At 44.5% G+C, this 13,745-nt stretch overlaps 1 protein-coding gene across 4 annotated transcripts in view; it reads right to left on the reverse strand.

Annotated features, from left to right (window-relative positions):
• KIRREL1 (kirre like nephrin family adhesion molecule 1) overlaps positions 1–13,745 on the reverse strand; it is a 182,065-nt gene that overhangs the window by 34,786 nt on the left and 133,534 nt on the right. For all 4 annotated transcript variants that reach the window (XM_033924016.1, XM_033924017.1, XM_033924015.1 and 1 more), the window contains 4 exons: positions 10,929–11,078; positions 5,691–5,840; positions 4,253–4,410; positions 3,608–3,758 (listed from right to left, as the gene is read on the reverse strand). In XM_033924016.1, coding sequence (XP_033779907.1) covers positions 3,608–3,758; positions 4,253–4,410; positions 5,691–5,840; positions 10,929–11,078 — 609 coding nt within the window. The remainder of the gene's footprint in view (positions 1–3,607; positions 3,759–4,252; positions 4,411–5,690; positions 5,841–10,928; positions 11,079–13,745) is intronic.

Consider the following 13,745-nt stretch of genomic DNA (forward strand, 5'->3'; position numbering starts at 1 on the left):
TAAATTCACAGGGAGCCAGAGCGAGAGACGGAGACTTAGTATCTGGGGTAAGTATTCGAGTCGATAAAGTGGGGGGCAGAGGGGAAGACGGAGACTCCATTTTGGAGTCGGGGGGGGGGGGTCAGAGGTAAGTAATCAAGTCGATAAAGTGGGGGAGAATACTGAAGGAGACAAAGGCAATAATAAGGGCGACAAAGGCAGGATTAAAGGGGACAAACTATCTCAGACAGAAAACACTCCATACAAACAGAAAGTATGGACAGCCATGTATGCTAATGCCCGTAGCTTAGGCAATAAAATTCTGGAACTAGAAGCGGAAATGAGGAACGCCGACCTTGATGTAGTGGTAATATCAGAAACGTGGTTCTCGGAGTCCCACGGATGGGATATGGTCATACCAGGATATAACTTACTCCGTCGCAACAGAGAAGGCAAATCAGGAGGAGGAGTAGCTCTGTACATTAGAAAAGACATCAAAGTTACTAAAATCACAGACATCAAGGGAGAATACCTCTGGGTCAGGGATCTCAAAGTCCCTTTTGAGGGCCGCAATCCAGTCAGGTTTTCATGATTTCCGCAATGAATATGCATTGAAAGCAGTGCATGCACATAGATCTCATGCATATTCATTGGGGAAATCTTGAAAACCCGACTGGATTGCGGCCCTCAAGGAGGGACTTTGAGACTCCTGCTCTGGGTGAACCTTGCCAGGAGCAATAACAAATGCCTGTACCTTGGTGATGTATACAGACCACCAAGACAAAGGGAGGATGCAGACGATGAACTAATTGAAGACATTGGGACCATCACATTGCGTGGAGACACAGTGTTGTTGGGAAACTTCAATATGCCTGATGTGGACTGGAACGAACCTTCCGCTACAACCAGCGGCAGCAGGAGGCTACTAGCCTCCATGCAAGGAGCATGCCTCAAGCAGATGGTATTAGAACCCACCAGGGATCAGGCAATCCTGGACCTGTTACTCACCAACAGAGACAGTGTCACAGAGATATCGGTGGGAAAAACCTTGGCCTCCAGTGACCACAACATGGTGTGGTTCTACCTCAAGAAAGGGTCCACTAGGTCAAATACATCAACTAAAGTCCTAAATTTTAAAGGAGCTAATTTTCAGGGCATGGGGGACTATGTCTACAAAGTGCTGCAAAACCAGAACACGACGGACAGTATAGAGGTGCTATGGTCGGCTCTGAAATCTACTCTGCAAGAAGCAACCAACATATACATAAAAACTGTGAGTAAACGAAGCAGAAAAAATAGACCACAGTGGTTTTCTGCTGAGATTTCAGAACTAATAAAGCAAAAGAAAAAAGCTTTCGTAACCTACAAACAATCACAATGACAGGAATCTAAAGAAACCTACCTGGCAAAATCTAGAAGAGTTAAAACGATAGTCAGAGAGGCCAAACTCCGGATGGAAGAAACCATAGCTAGGCAGGTTAAAAAAGGGGATAAATCCTTTTTTAAATACGTCAGCGACAGGAAGAAGAACACAAGTGGTATTGGGCGCCTAAAGAAACCTGACGGTAATTTTGCAGATTCGGACGCAGACAAAGCAGAACTACTTAATAACTACTTCTGCTCAGTCTTCATCTGCTAAGCGCCAGGATCCAGACCTCAGCTACAGACAAAGGAGAGCTCGGAGGACCCATTACGGGACATGAAATTCACAGCAAGCAATGTCTACCACGAGCTATCAAAACTAAAGGTAAACAAAGCTATGGGACCGGATAATCTACACCCCAGAGTACTTCGAGAATTGAGAGATGTCCTGGCAGAACCGTTAGCCAAATTTTTCAATCTTTCCCTAAACAAGGGAAAAGTTCTCTTGGACTGGAAAACTGCCAACGTTATTCCACTCCACAAAAAGGGATGCAGGTCAGAGGCTGAAAATTACAGACTGGTGAGTCTCACATCAATAGTGAGTAAACTCATGGAAACATTGATTAAAAACAGATTGGACACCATTCTGGATGACGAAAGATTAAGGGATCCCCACCAGCATGGCTTTATGAAAGGAAGGTTTTGTCAATCCAATCTGATAAGCTTCTTTGACTGGATAACAAAAAAACTGGACAGGGAGAGTCCCTGGACATCGTGTATTTAGACTTCAGTAAGGCTTTTGATAGTGTCCCACATCATAGGTTATTGAACAAGATGAATGCAATTGGACTAGGAGAAACACTGGCCGCATGGGTAGAAGACTAGCTTAGCGGCAGACTCCAAAGAGTAATGGTAAACGGCATTCCATCAAAAACGTCGAGAGTGACCAGTGGAGTGTCACAGGGATCGGTCTTGGGCCCGATGCTATTTAATATCTTTGTAAGGGATCTAACTCAGGGACTTCAAGGCAAAGTTGCATTATTTGCCGATGACGCTAAACTATGCAACATTGTGGGCAAGGCAACAGAACCTGACAGCGAAACCAGGCCCAACACTATGGAGCAGGACCTACTGTTACTAGAACAATGGTCCAGTATTTGGCAACTAAACTTTAATGCCAAAAAATGTAAGGTAATGCATCTTGGTAGCGGAAATCAATGCAGAACATACACCTTGAATGGGGAGAACTTAACAAGAATTGTTGCAGAAAGGGACTTGGGAGTAATCATCCGGGTAGATATGAAAGCTGCCAATCAGGTGGAGAAAGCTTCAGCTAAGGCTCGACAAATGCTGGGTTGCATCAGAAGGAGCTTTATCAACCGAAAGCCTGAAGTCATACTGCCGTTATACCGATCCTTGGTGAGACCTCACCTGGGGTACTGTGTCCAGTTTTGGAGGACACACTATCAAAAGAATGTGAAGAGAATGGAGTCGATACAGAGAATGACCACTAGGTTGGTCTCGGGACTTAAAGATCTCCCATATGAAGAATGTCTGAGCAGACTGTGCTTGTACTCTCTCGAAGAGCACAGAGAAAGGGGGGACATGATAGAAACATTCAAATATATCACGGGCCGCATTGAGGTGGAGGAAGAAATCTTTTTTCTTACGGGTCCCACGGCAACAAGAGGGCATCTGCTAAAACTTAAGGGGGGAAGATTTAATGGTGACACCAGGAAATACTTCTTCACCAAAAGAGTGATTGATTGATGGAATGGTCTTCTACGCCAGGTAGTTGAGGCCAGTAACCTGCTCAACTTCAAGAGACAATGGTACAAAAAGGTGGGGTTGCTGCAGAGTTATACTTAAAAGATGGATTCTCAAAGGAGGGAGGATTCTTGAGTGGGCAGACTTGTTGGGCCGCCGGCCCTTTTCTGCTGTCATACTTTATGTTTCTTCCCACTGGCTCTCATTAAGGAACTATTACTGACTTTTTCCCAGTCTTGTTTTCATGATCTCTAGTTATTCCAACCTAGTTCTTTACTGCACTCTCTTTACATCCTATCAGAATACCATCCCCACCTGTGCCTAGCTGCCACTTTTTGTGGTCTGTCATTTCATGAGCCCCATCTCATCACTCCTTTGTAATGCTCCAGCTTCTCCAGTTAAAAGACTGAGATCTACACACACTGGCTAACTATAGGGGAAGGGAGACAGTGTATGGAGGGTGATAAAGAGAATAAAGTGTGCTACAGGGGATACTCACGGTGAACATTGAGCTTGATAGATGTCTCTTTTCCCGTTGGGGTGGCTTCATTGGTGGTTTTGCAAGTAAACACTCGACCAATATCCTGATCTGTTGGGTTGATCAAGAGATAGCTAGTTGTGGTCTCTCTCTTCCCATCTGCTAATACTTCCTGTGAAGGACAAAAAAACCAGATGGGTGGGAGAGAGAAGGAGGAAGGGGTTAACATCATCATTTGCCTGAGTTAGAAGAGAATAATAGCTTTGAATTTTCACCTCTGAGGAAGAGTAACATGAAAGGTGATTTCTCTCTTTATTTTTGCTCTAACAAATAGGAGAAAATATTTTTTTTCACTCAATGTATAGTTAAGCTCTGGAACTCATTGCTGGAGCAAGTGGTACAAGCAATTAATTTAGCTAGGTTTATAAAAGGTTTGAACAAATTCCTGGAGGAAAAGTCCATAAACCTTTATTAAGGTAGACCTGGGGAAAACTAGTGACTATTGCCGGGGAAGCATAACCTGGAATCTTCCTACGTTTTGGGGACTCTTCTAGGTATTTGTGACCTGGTTTGGCCACTAATGGAAACAGGCTACTGGGCTATGGACCTTTAGGTATGACCCAGTAGGGCTACTCTTGTGTTCTTGTTTTCTTATGTTCTCCTTACCGTAGCGGCAATGGCTCCTTCCTGTAGTGTACCATCTCGGAACCACTTGATGCTTGCAGCAGGCTTGGCATTGTGAGCATGGCATGTCAAATTATAGGGCGCCCCAGCCCGGAGAAGAATCTCTGGAGAGCCGTCTATGATGGGGTCTTCTGGAGGAACTGACAGCAAAACAAAAAACAATGAAACAGCCTCCTATCAGATGTTCCTGCAGGCTGGGAAAGTCCCACACGCACCATCAGTCTGTTTTTGGACTGGACCATGCAATACAAACAATGTGATACATAGTATCATTTCTTATCTACAGTAATGAGATGCAAGCATGAGTCATATTTCCAGACCTGAATGACCCCAGAGGGCTGGAGAGACAGAAAGACAGACAGACAATCAGAGGAAAGGTTGCAGGACTCCTGAATTCATGGGGTTATTATTGAGAACCTCCCAAAAGCACTTTGACCTATGCATTCCCAAACTAATTGTTTAGAGAGGTCTAAACAGGCTCCACCCTGCTATACAGCCAGCTTGAAAGAAGGGTATGTAATTATGAGGGGCCATTGAAAGGTTCTCAGCTCAAACAAGAGAATGATGTGGAGCCATGAAAATTACAAGTTATTCCACACTTTCCTTGACACTTCATTTCAATGAGGCAAATGCATCTAGTAAATGGGCATAAGTATAGAGATGACATCACCGATGAGGTTGGCTCTTAGGCATTGGTGGATTGAGGCATTATGACATCACAATAGGAGGGGCCGCTGTAAAGTTCTCAGCCCAACCAAGAAGAGAATGATGTGGAGCCATGAAATTTACAAGTTATTCCTCACTTTCCTTGACACTTTTCATTTCATTTCATATTGTTGAAACAAAGCGTTTCAAGAAAAGTGTAGAATAATTTGTAAGTTTCATGGCTCCACATCATTCTCTTCTTGGTTGGGCTGAGAATTTTTCAGCAGCCCCCTCATATAGACCCATGATGGAATTAATGTAGAAGATATTGGCTTGGTCTGGCTTCTAATGGACCAGCTTACCAGCCATGAGATCACCCCATACTGTAAAACAACATATCTTCATCATATGTTTTTGTATACTCTCTATAGTCGGTAACTCTTCCTCCTGTAGTTTAAATAATTGTCTCTTGGGGTTTCCGGTACATTTAAGACAGTAAAACAAAAAAAAAACCACATTTTTTTCTGGACTTAGCATTCTCAGGAGACAGTACTCTCACAAAATGAGAAACTTCTCCCCACAGCCCCTCTGAAAGACCACAAGCACTTACTGTGAACGCATCAACATTTAAAATAAAGACCTAGAAAAGCGATTTTGCTGAACTGTTTTCTCTTAATCGAGCATGCAGAATTCCAAATCATAGCTTGCAAAAAGGTTAGGCCATGAGGCTAGAAATGGCTCGTGCACTGTCCCACCCCCTCCTCCCACCACTTACTGAGGACAGTGAGCTTGGCACTGCGGGAGCGCAGGGCAGCCTCCGTAGCCTGACACTCATAGGAGGCGTCGTCGGACAGTTCAGCATCTGTGATCTCCAGGTTGTATTGACCCGAGTCTGCTGTGCCGACAATATGGTAACGGGGCCAGGCTGGGGAGAAAGGAGAACACAGCAGGTGTTAAAAAAGGTGAACAGCTCCTGGCAGAATTTTCAATTTAACTGGACTTCATAAGACAGACTCCAAGGTTTGGACTCTCCGCAGATTGTGACACCTTTCATTCCAGCAGTATAAGAATTAACCAGAGACGATCCTGAACACCAGCTCCCCAGATTACAGAGGTCCCAGCTTCACACCTAGTAAAAGGAATGTGTGTTCTCACAAGTTCATGCCCAATGACTTCTCATGATACCTCTTGATTTATTGCTCCAAAAGAAAGGTATAAATTTATTGAACAAACTTCTTTTATTCTGCAAGGATTACAGTCATTTAAAAACAACCAGACCAACATTCAAAGTTAGTCAGCTGATGAACATATAACACATGCGAATTTTCATCAATAAAATGGACAAAAATCCAACTGAACAACATAATATAACATAACATAAAAATCAACTTCTAGATTGCATAACCTTGAAGATCTCAGTGGTTTAAAAAGATTACATTAAATTTGCAACTTAATTACCCAAAAATCTAGAAAATGAATAAGTCTTCAAACGCCTTCTGAATTCCAGATATGAGAAAGACATAACCCAATACTATCTATACAATATGGACAGAGTGAGGGCAGTATTCTACAGCTAGATCAGTGGTTTTCATTCAGTGGATGTTATTGAGCTGGAGGACAACTGCTAAATATTTTCCAATGGCGGGCATCCCTCCACCTACCTTCAGATTTCACTGGGGAGTATTGTTAAGGTTGTCAATTGAGCAATGCATTGTCCTCATCTACTTCTCCTTTCAGTCCTGAGCCTGGGTAGAGAGGCAAAGTACAAGGGGGGGGGGGGGGGTGCTAAAAAGTTCTCAGTCCAACCAACCAACTTCCTACATTCTGAGTGTTATTTTGCTTCTGTAGCTGAAGAGAGTGTTATCTTATTTTGTTAAGTGCCAATTTGCAGAAACAAAATTCTATGTTTTTTAACATTGTTTTAGGTCATTGGTTGAACCATATCCACATCAATCTCTTCTTGGTTGGGCTGAGAACTTTTCAGCCCTTTTAAAAATATTATCAAGGAATGATTCTGTGATGTTGGTTTTTAGCCTCAAGATTTATCAACCTAGGCCTACACTACGATCTGCCCAGGACTGACTATTGGACGCTCCTTCTTTTGTTTTCCTGGCTCAAAATTATGGAACGCTTTGCCCTCTAATTTGCAGAGGGTGAAAATTGTAGGAGATTTTTTTAAGTTTCTGAAAACTTATTTTTTTAAATCAATAATTAGATGTTAGTCATTAACCCACTCCCCCCTTCCTTTTACAAAACCGTGATAGAGTTCATATAGTTCTTATGAGCATCAGGAGTAGCACAGAGCATTCAGCACGCTGGCCTGTGCTAAAAATCACTATCACAGTTTTGTAAAAGGGTGGTGGTGGGGGGTGGTGTAAAAGTTTTGTTTAGACCTGTTTGAAAGATATTTTGATATCTGTTCATTATGTATGTGTCAATTATGACTGTGATATTGTAATTCACTTAGAATGGTAAGATAATATAGAATAGAAATATTTTGAATAAATAAATGTGTAGAAAAGCTCTCTTTCCCTTCTCCTGTCCGCCCTTCACATTCTTACATGAGAGATTCGTAATTGTTTCTTCTTTGACAAAGATGCCAGAAGGACAAGAAACTTGTCCAGAACAAATCAGGACCTAGATTCCTCCCCAGCTAAATAATCCTTATTGTTTTAAAGAATTTTCCATACACTTTCATGTTGATATAGTATGTTGGGGAATGTAAAAGTGCAGTCTATACCTTTCACCAGCAGGTGGTGCTGTTGGCTTGACTCTTGAATTCCATTCAGGCAACAGGGACCCCATAAGAAAGGCCAAGAGAGGGACGTCAGAGTCAGGAGGAATGGAGGGAGGGCGCTGTAGCTGCAGTTGGGTGTGAATAAACGGGTGAGTGAGTATGATGGGCACTGAACCTTTCATTTCTCACTAGCTAGCTCCAGGTCAGCGGAGCCAGTCCTGCTTTTTCTGATTTCTCTATGAAAGGCAGAAGGCGCAAGTGGTCGAGTGGCTGGTGTCAGAGGTGGACAGACTCTGCACACTTTAAAATCTTGACTTTTGAAAAAAAAAAAAAATATATATATATATATATCCATTTCAGACCAGTCATATTTATTTGGCCTGTTTAAGAGCTATTCAGGCAACATGCGCAGCCGCCTCTGTGGTAGATGACAAGAGCCTGAGAGGAAGAGAGCGGAAGGAATGGCCTTTCTCATTGCTGTCATCCATTCATGGAGAGTCACAAGCAGGTGAACTGACTTATGGAAGGTCGACTGATGGCACTCTTCATTCATCGACCTTAGTGCTAGAACACATCAATGGAAGGGCCAGAGGTGGCTGCGCATCTCTACCTCAGTCACTATGGAGGAAGGAGTGGCCTAGTGGTCAGAGCTACAGCCTCACTGCCCTGAAGTTGTGGGTTCAAATCCTGTGCTGCTCTTTGTAACCCTGGGCAAGCCACTCAATCCTCCATTGCCCCAGATATGTTAGATAGATTGTGAGCCCACCAGGACAGATAGGGAAAATGCTTGAGTACCTGATTGTAAAACCGCTTAGATAAACTTGATAGGCGGTATATAAATACCTAAATAATAATAATAATAATATGTTAGGATTCAGGTACATTACCTCATTTCAGCCCTGCAACACCCCCTGTCATTCTAGCACTCCCTAAGCTCTACCATTGCACCTCATTTCAGCCCACCAGCACTGAGCCCTGCACATGACCCTGTCAATTCACCTCACTCCTGCCCTGCAGCACTTCATGCTGTTCCAGGACTGAGGGTCCCCTTGGCTCTGCCAATGCCCCTCTTTCCTGCCCTCCAGTACTGAACTCCCCTCGTTCTCATTAGCGTACAGTATGTTCCGCTGTTCTGCATTTGAGTTATTTCTGTGTGAAAATAAAAAAGAGAACAGATAAATCCCTAGGCTTCTAAATTTTCCTCATTGCAGTGAACTTAAGCCCTTGGCATCTATCATTGTGTCTGCCTGGCACTGCTGAAATGAAGTGTGTGGTGAATCCCAGTTAGTCAGCAGAAACGTATGGCACGGGAGCGCCCAGAATAAATCACAGCCTGCCACTTCTCCAGCTCAGGCAGACGGTGGGTGCTGACAAACTCTGCGCACTGCAAGTGATGGATGTAAGACACTTAGAGTTTTCTTAGCTATCGAGGTAAAGGGGGGGGGGGTAGCAACACAGCTTTCCTCAGAAGATAGAGACTGATGTGATGTTCTCCCTAGGGGAGGGGTGAACGAAAAGCTGTCCTTTGGGGAGCAAAGACAGAGAAACTGGCAAAAGGGTAGAGTGACTCCACAGTGCCACAGGGGCAAAGACACCAAGGCAGAGTGTATACAGAGGGGGAGGGAATAAAAACCAGGAACACACAGGCTTAGCTTACCAGTGCACTTCATTCCTGCCCTGCAGCACCCCCTACTATTCAGTACTGAGCTCCTTACCCCCAAGCAGTGGTGTAGTAAGGGGGGTGGGGGTGGACTACCCTTGGTGCTGTCTTGCTGGGGGCACCAACACCTCTGTGCCCCCATGCCATGTTCGAGCCCTCCCTTCCCCGCTCGTACCTCTTTAAATCTTTGCCAGCGCGAGCAACTAGTCTGGCCTGCTGCTCGCACGTCAGAAGGACCGCCAATGCTGGTGCATGCAGCAGGCCGTAGAAACTGCTCTCACTGGCGAAGATTTAACGAGGTATGAGGGTGGTAAGGGAGGGCACGAGTGGGGCATGTGGGACACGGAAGGAGCGGGGGTGAAGAGGAGGGTACAACCACCCTGGGTGCCTCCTACCCTCACTACGCCACTGCCCTCAACCTCATTACTCTCCTATGGCACCCTCATCTCTTCTAGCACTGAGATTCATTTTCTTCAGCTCAGCAACTACACCTTATTACTGCCCTGCAGAACCCCCTATTCCAGTAGTGCACCTTATTTCTGCATGTAGCACCCTCTACTATTCCAGCACTGAGATCTTTACCTCCAGCTCAGTCAGTGCATCTCATTCCTGCCCTGCGTTATCTCCTTTATGTTACACTGGGCATCCAGCCAAGAACATAGTTCTCCAGCATTCGCCGACACTCTAGCACTAAACTCCCTAACCCTGAACTGCTCAGCCAATGCACCTCATTCCTGCCATGTAACACCCAGCACTGAGCACCTCACTCCTGCACTGCAGCACACAATGTTTCAGTTCTAGATCACATCTCAGTTCTGTCCATGTACTACTGCAAACTCACTTTCTTTTGCAACATCCTCTATCTACCATGCCGCGCAAACCTGATAAAACAATAACAGACTGTACAAAACACAGCCCTCAGATTGATCTATTCACTAAGCAATATGACCACATCACCACTGCTTACCTAGACTCACACTGGCTACCTATACAAGCGCAAATTCAATTCAAATTCTACTGTCTATTATTCAAAGTAATAAATGGCACTGTCCCCACTTACCTAAACAATCGCCTAAATTGGAACCATATAACTAGACAAAGGAGAACTCAGACCCCATTTACCTACCCCCCCAATTCAAAGGTACTCAGCGCAAGAAGATGTATGACAACCTACTAGCGACGCAAGCAGCGAAACTTGACCACCCCATCTCCAATATGCTGACAACAATGACCGACTTCAAATCATTTCAAAAAGAAGTCAAAACCCTGCTATTCAAAAAATTTATCTAGATATCAAAACAATCCCCTTGTCCATCCCCTCTCTTGTAAATTTCCCTTCAAAGTCTCAATCACATAAACAGCTCCCTAAATTGTAATTTTCCTGGAAATATCCAGTTATCTTCTTTTGTAATCCGCCTAGAACTGCAAGGTACTGGCAGAATAGAAGTCACTAATCACTAATGTAATGTACTTTCTATTTGAAAAGAAGTTGACAAGACAAAATAACACTGTGTGCTCCTGTGACCAGTTAAAATAATCCTTCCAGGGCTGATGGATCTTGGAGGGATCCCTGCTCATTTGAGAGATACAGGTTAGCAAGCAGAGAGGAGCCATACCTTTCAAACCCTGTCCTATCCCCAGGGCCAGGCCGTCGATGGTCCATTGGACAATGCCGGAGTAGTTGAGCACCACGCAGGACAGGACCACTTTCTGACCCGCTACCACGATCTTGTCTTCAGGTTCCTGGCTGAACCGGGCCTGCAGCGCTATAATAAGAGAGAAAACACAGTGAAACACATTTGATAGTATAAATGTATGAAAAACTTAGCTTAAAGGCTTAGTTCATCCGTTGGACAGGGGTCCTCAACACAGTCCATGGGACACACCAAGCCAGCCTAGTTCTTAAGATACCCACAGTGAATATGCATGAGATAAATTAGCATGCACTGCCTCCACTGTATGGAAATCTACCTCATGCATATTCATTGAGGGCATCCTGAAAATCTGACTGGCTAGTTGTGTCATGCTCGAAGACAAGTAGGATCTAGGCTTCTTCAAGTTCAGTCCTGGAGGGCCTCGAACAGGCCAGATTTCAAGGGTATCCCTAATGAATATGCATCCCTGGAGTGTAGTCCATTTACCATTACCTTTGTGGCCTCCCAGTCAGTCTCTTTCAGGCCCATTCAAAGGGCACTCTCTTGACTCATGAAGTTGACCATGCAGAACCATAATAGTTTGGACAAATTTCTGGAGAAAAAGTCCATAGAAAAGGGTTAAACAGGTAGACTGGGAAGAGTCATCACTCATCCTGGAAATGAGCTATGAGAACTAGATTTCCTTTTTGGGCCTGTCGGGCATTTGTGACCTGGACCGGCCTCCATCAAAGCTTACATGTTGCCCTTCATGGCAAAAAAATAGGAACAGAAAGAGCCATCACCAAATCTCCTTAAAACATGCTCTGGGTTCCAATATGGCCGGTCAGTAGGGTTACCAGATTTTCCGTTTGGAAAATCTGGACCCCGTAGACCCAACCCCAGGCCCACCAAGTTCTACCCATCCCTGCCCCATCACGCCACAGTCCCGCCTCCAATCCCACCCCTAGCCCTGCCCCGCTCTTGGGCAGGAGGGTATCTGCGCATATGTTGGTGCCCTCCTACCTGATGGCGATTTGATAGAAGCTTTTCAAAACCTGGACAAAGTGCCAGGTTTTGAAAAGCCATCTGGACCCCCAGATATATCAGAGGAAATCCGGACATCTGGTAGCCCTACCGATCAGGAGCAAATTAAGCTCTTGTATTGAGTGGGCCTTAAACACAAGGGTCAGTGACTGAATTGAATTATTGTGCCTCCTTCTTGGCACTTGATGAACTGTAGGCTGACTTAGTTTGAATTTTCTTATGTTGCTAAAAATTGCATTCCTGGGACTAGCACAACCCAAAAACCTTGAAATCCTAGGCCACTGCTGAAGTTTGACCCACATCCACCTTGCTCTGGGCACCTCTGTTATGATATTTCTGCAGCCTTTCTCTTGGAGCAGTGTGAGGGCCTCATTCTTTGCAGGCGATGGCACATTGAGGTGCTCAGGATAATCGCCCTGAGGCAGACTTGGGACCCCCTGTGGCAAGGGTGCTCAGGATAACTGCTTAATGTTGACCCCTTATGCCAGTCCAGTGAATTTAAATAGAGAAGACTCTCCAGGTGGGTGAGATCTGAGTCTGAGCTTCCAGCCATCTCTGTCCATAAGCACCACATAGAGAGCCCTAAGCAGCTATCAAAATATTGACCAGGATCCTCGAGCATGCTGGCTTCCTATTCTTCATGTGCTGAGGAAGATCAGCTGTAAAAACTCTATATCCAAACTAATCGAAACCTGGCAAAGAACTAGAGTCCTAGGGGTCCCCCAGTCAGTCGGGTTTTCAAGATTTCCCTAATGCACATGCATGAGGCAGATTTGTGTATAATAGAGGTGACAGGCGTGCAAATCTGCCTCATACATATTCATTAGGAATAGCTTGAAAACCCACTGGCTGGACAGGACAGGTTTAAGAACCACTGAACTAGAGCAATGGCAGCAGCCCTGAAAATGTGACCATTTTTAAAAAATTGAAGTCATTTGATCTTATTAACCCAGGTTTGATTACACTCCATTGGCTGCCTTTTGAATACCAGATACAATTTAAGCTTCTTTTGTTTCGTATTTCAAACTCATTTTTGTGATAGGTCCACCTGGACTAGCTTGCTGCACACCCTGTACTTAGGCCAGTTCCTCATATCTTATTCGACTGTACATAGAACTTACTTTCAGTGTAGTCACCCATCGATTTACCCTCATGACTTTGAACTATTCCCCCCATCTTGTCCAATCTATATAGCTCAACTGCTCTTGTTTCCTTGGCTGCCTATTACAAATGTAGAAACATGATGTCAGATAAAGGCCATATGGCCCATCCAGTCTGTCCATACACAGCATCCACTATCTCCTCCTCTCCCTATTGGCTAAGGCTCTTAATATTTGCATCTCCTCTTCCTATAGGCTAAGGCTCTTTACACCTGCATTGTGATGTCATAGAGCTTTATAGTTACAGAAACATAATAACATGATGGCAGATAAAGGCCAAAAGGCCCATTCAGTCTGTCATCCAAGTTTCCCATTTCACATGGAAGGCATGTGCTTTACTTCCCACCCACCCACCGCAGAGAACAGTGCTTAAATTCCGCATCAATTCCAAGCTGAACCTCTACCCTCCTCCCAAGACCTAACTCTAGTGAGGAGAAACCCAGAGTTACTACAGGCGTTAAAAGGACACCATTAGGAGGGAAGAAACCAAAGATAGAGTGTTGAACTTTGCCACCCATCACATGACTGGATCGTCCTTGTGCTTGTATGATTATTTTATTTGGATTTGACTTATCAGAAGTAGTTTGAAGTGAGT

The sequence above is a fragment of the Geotrypetes seraphini genome, chromosome 16, assembly GCF_902459505.1.
Source record: "Geotrypetes seraphini chromosome 16, aGeoSer1.1, whole genome shotgun sequence".
NCBI classification, from domain to species: Eukaryota; Metazoa; Chordata; class Amphibia; order Gymnophiona; family Dermophiidae; genus Geotrypetes; species Geotrypetes seraphini.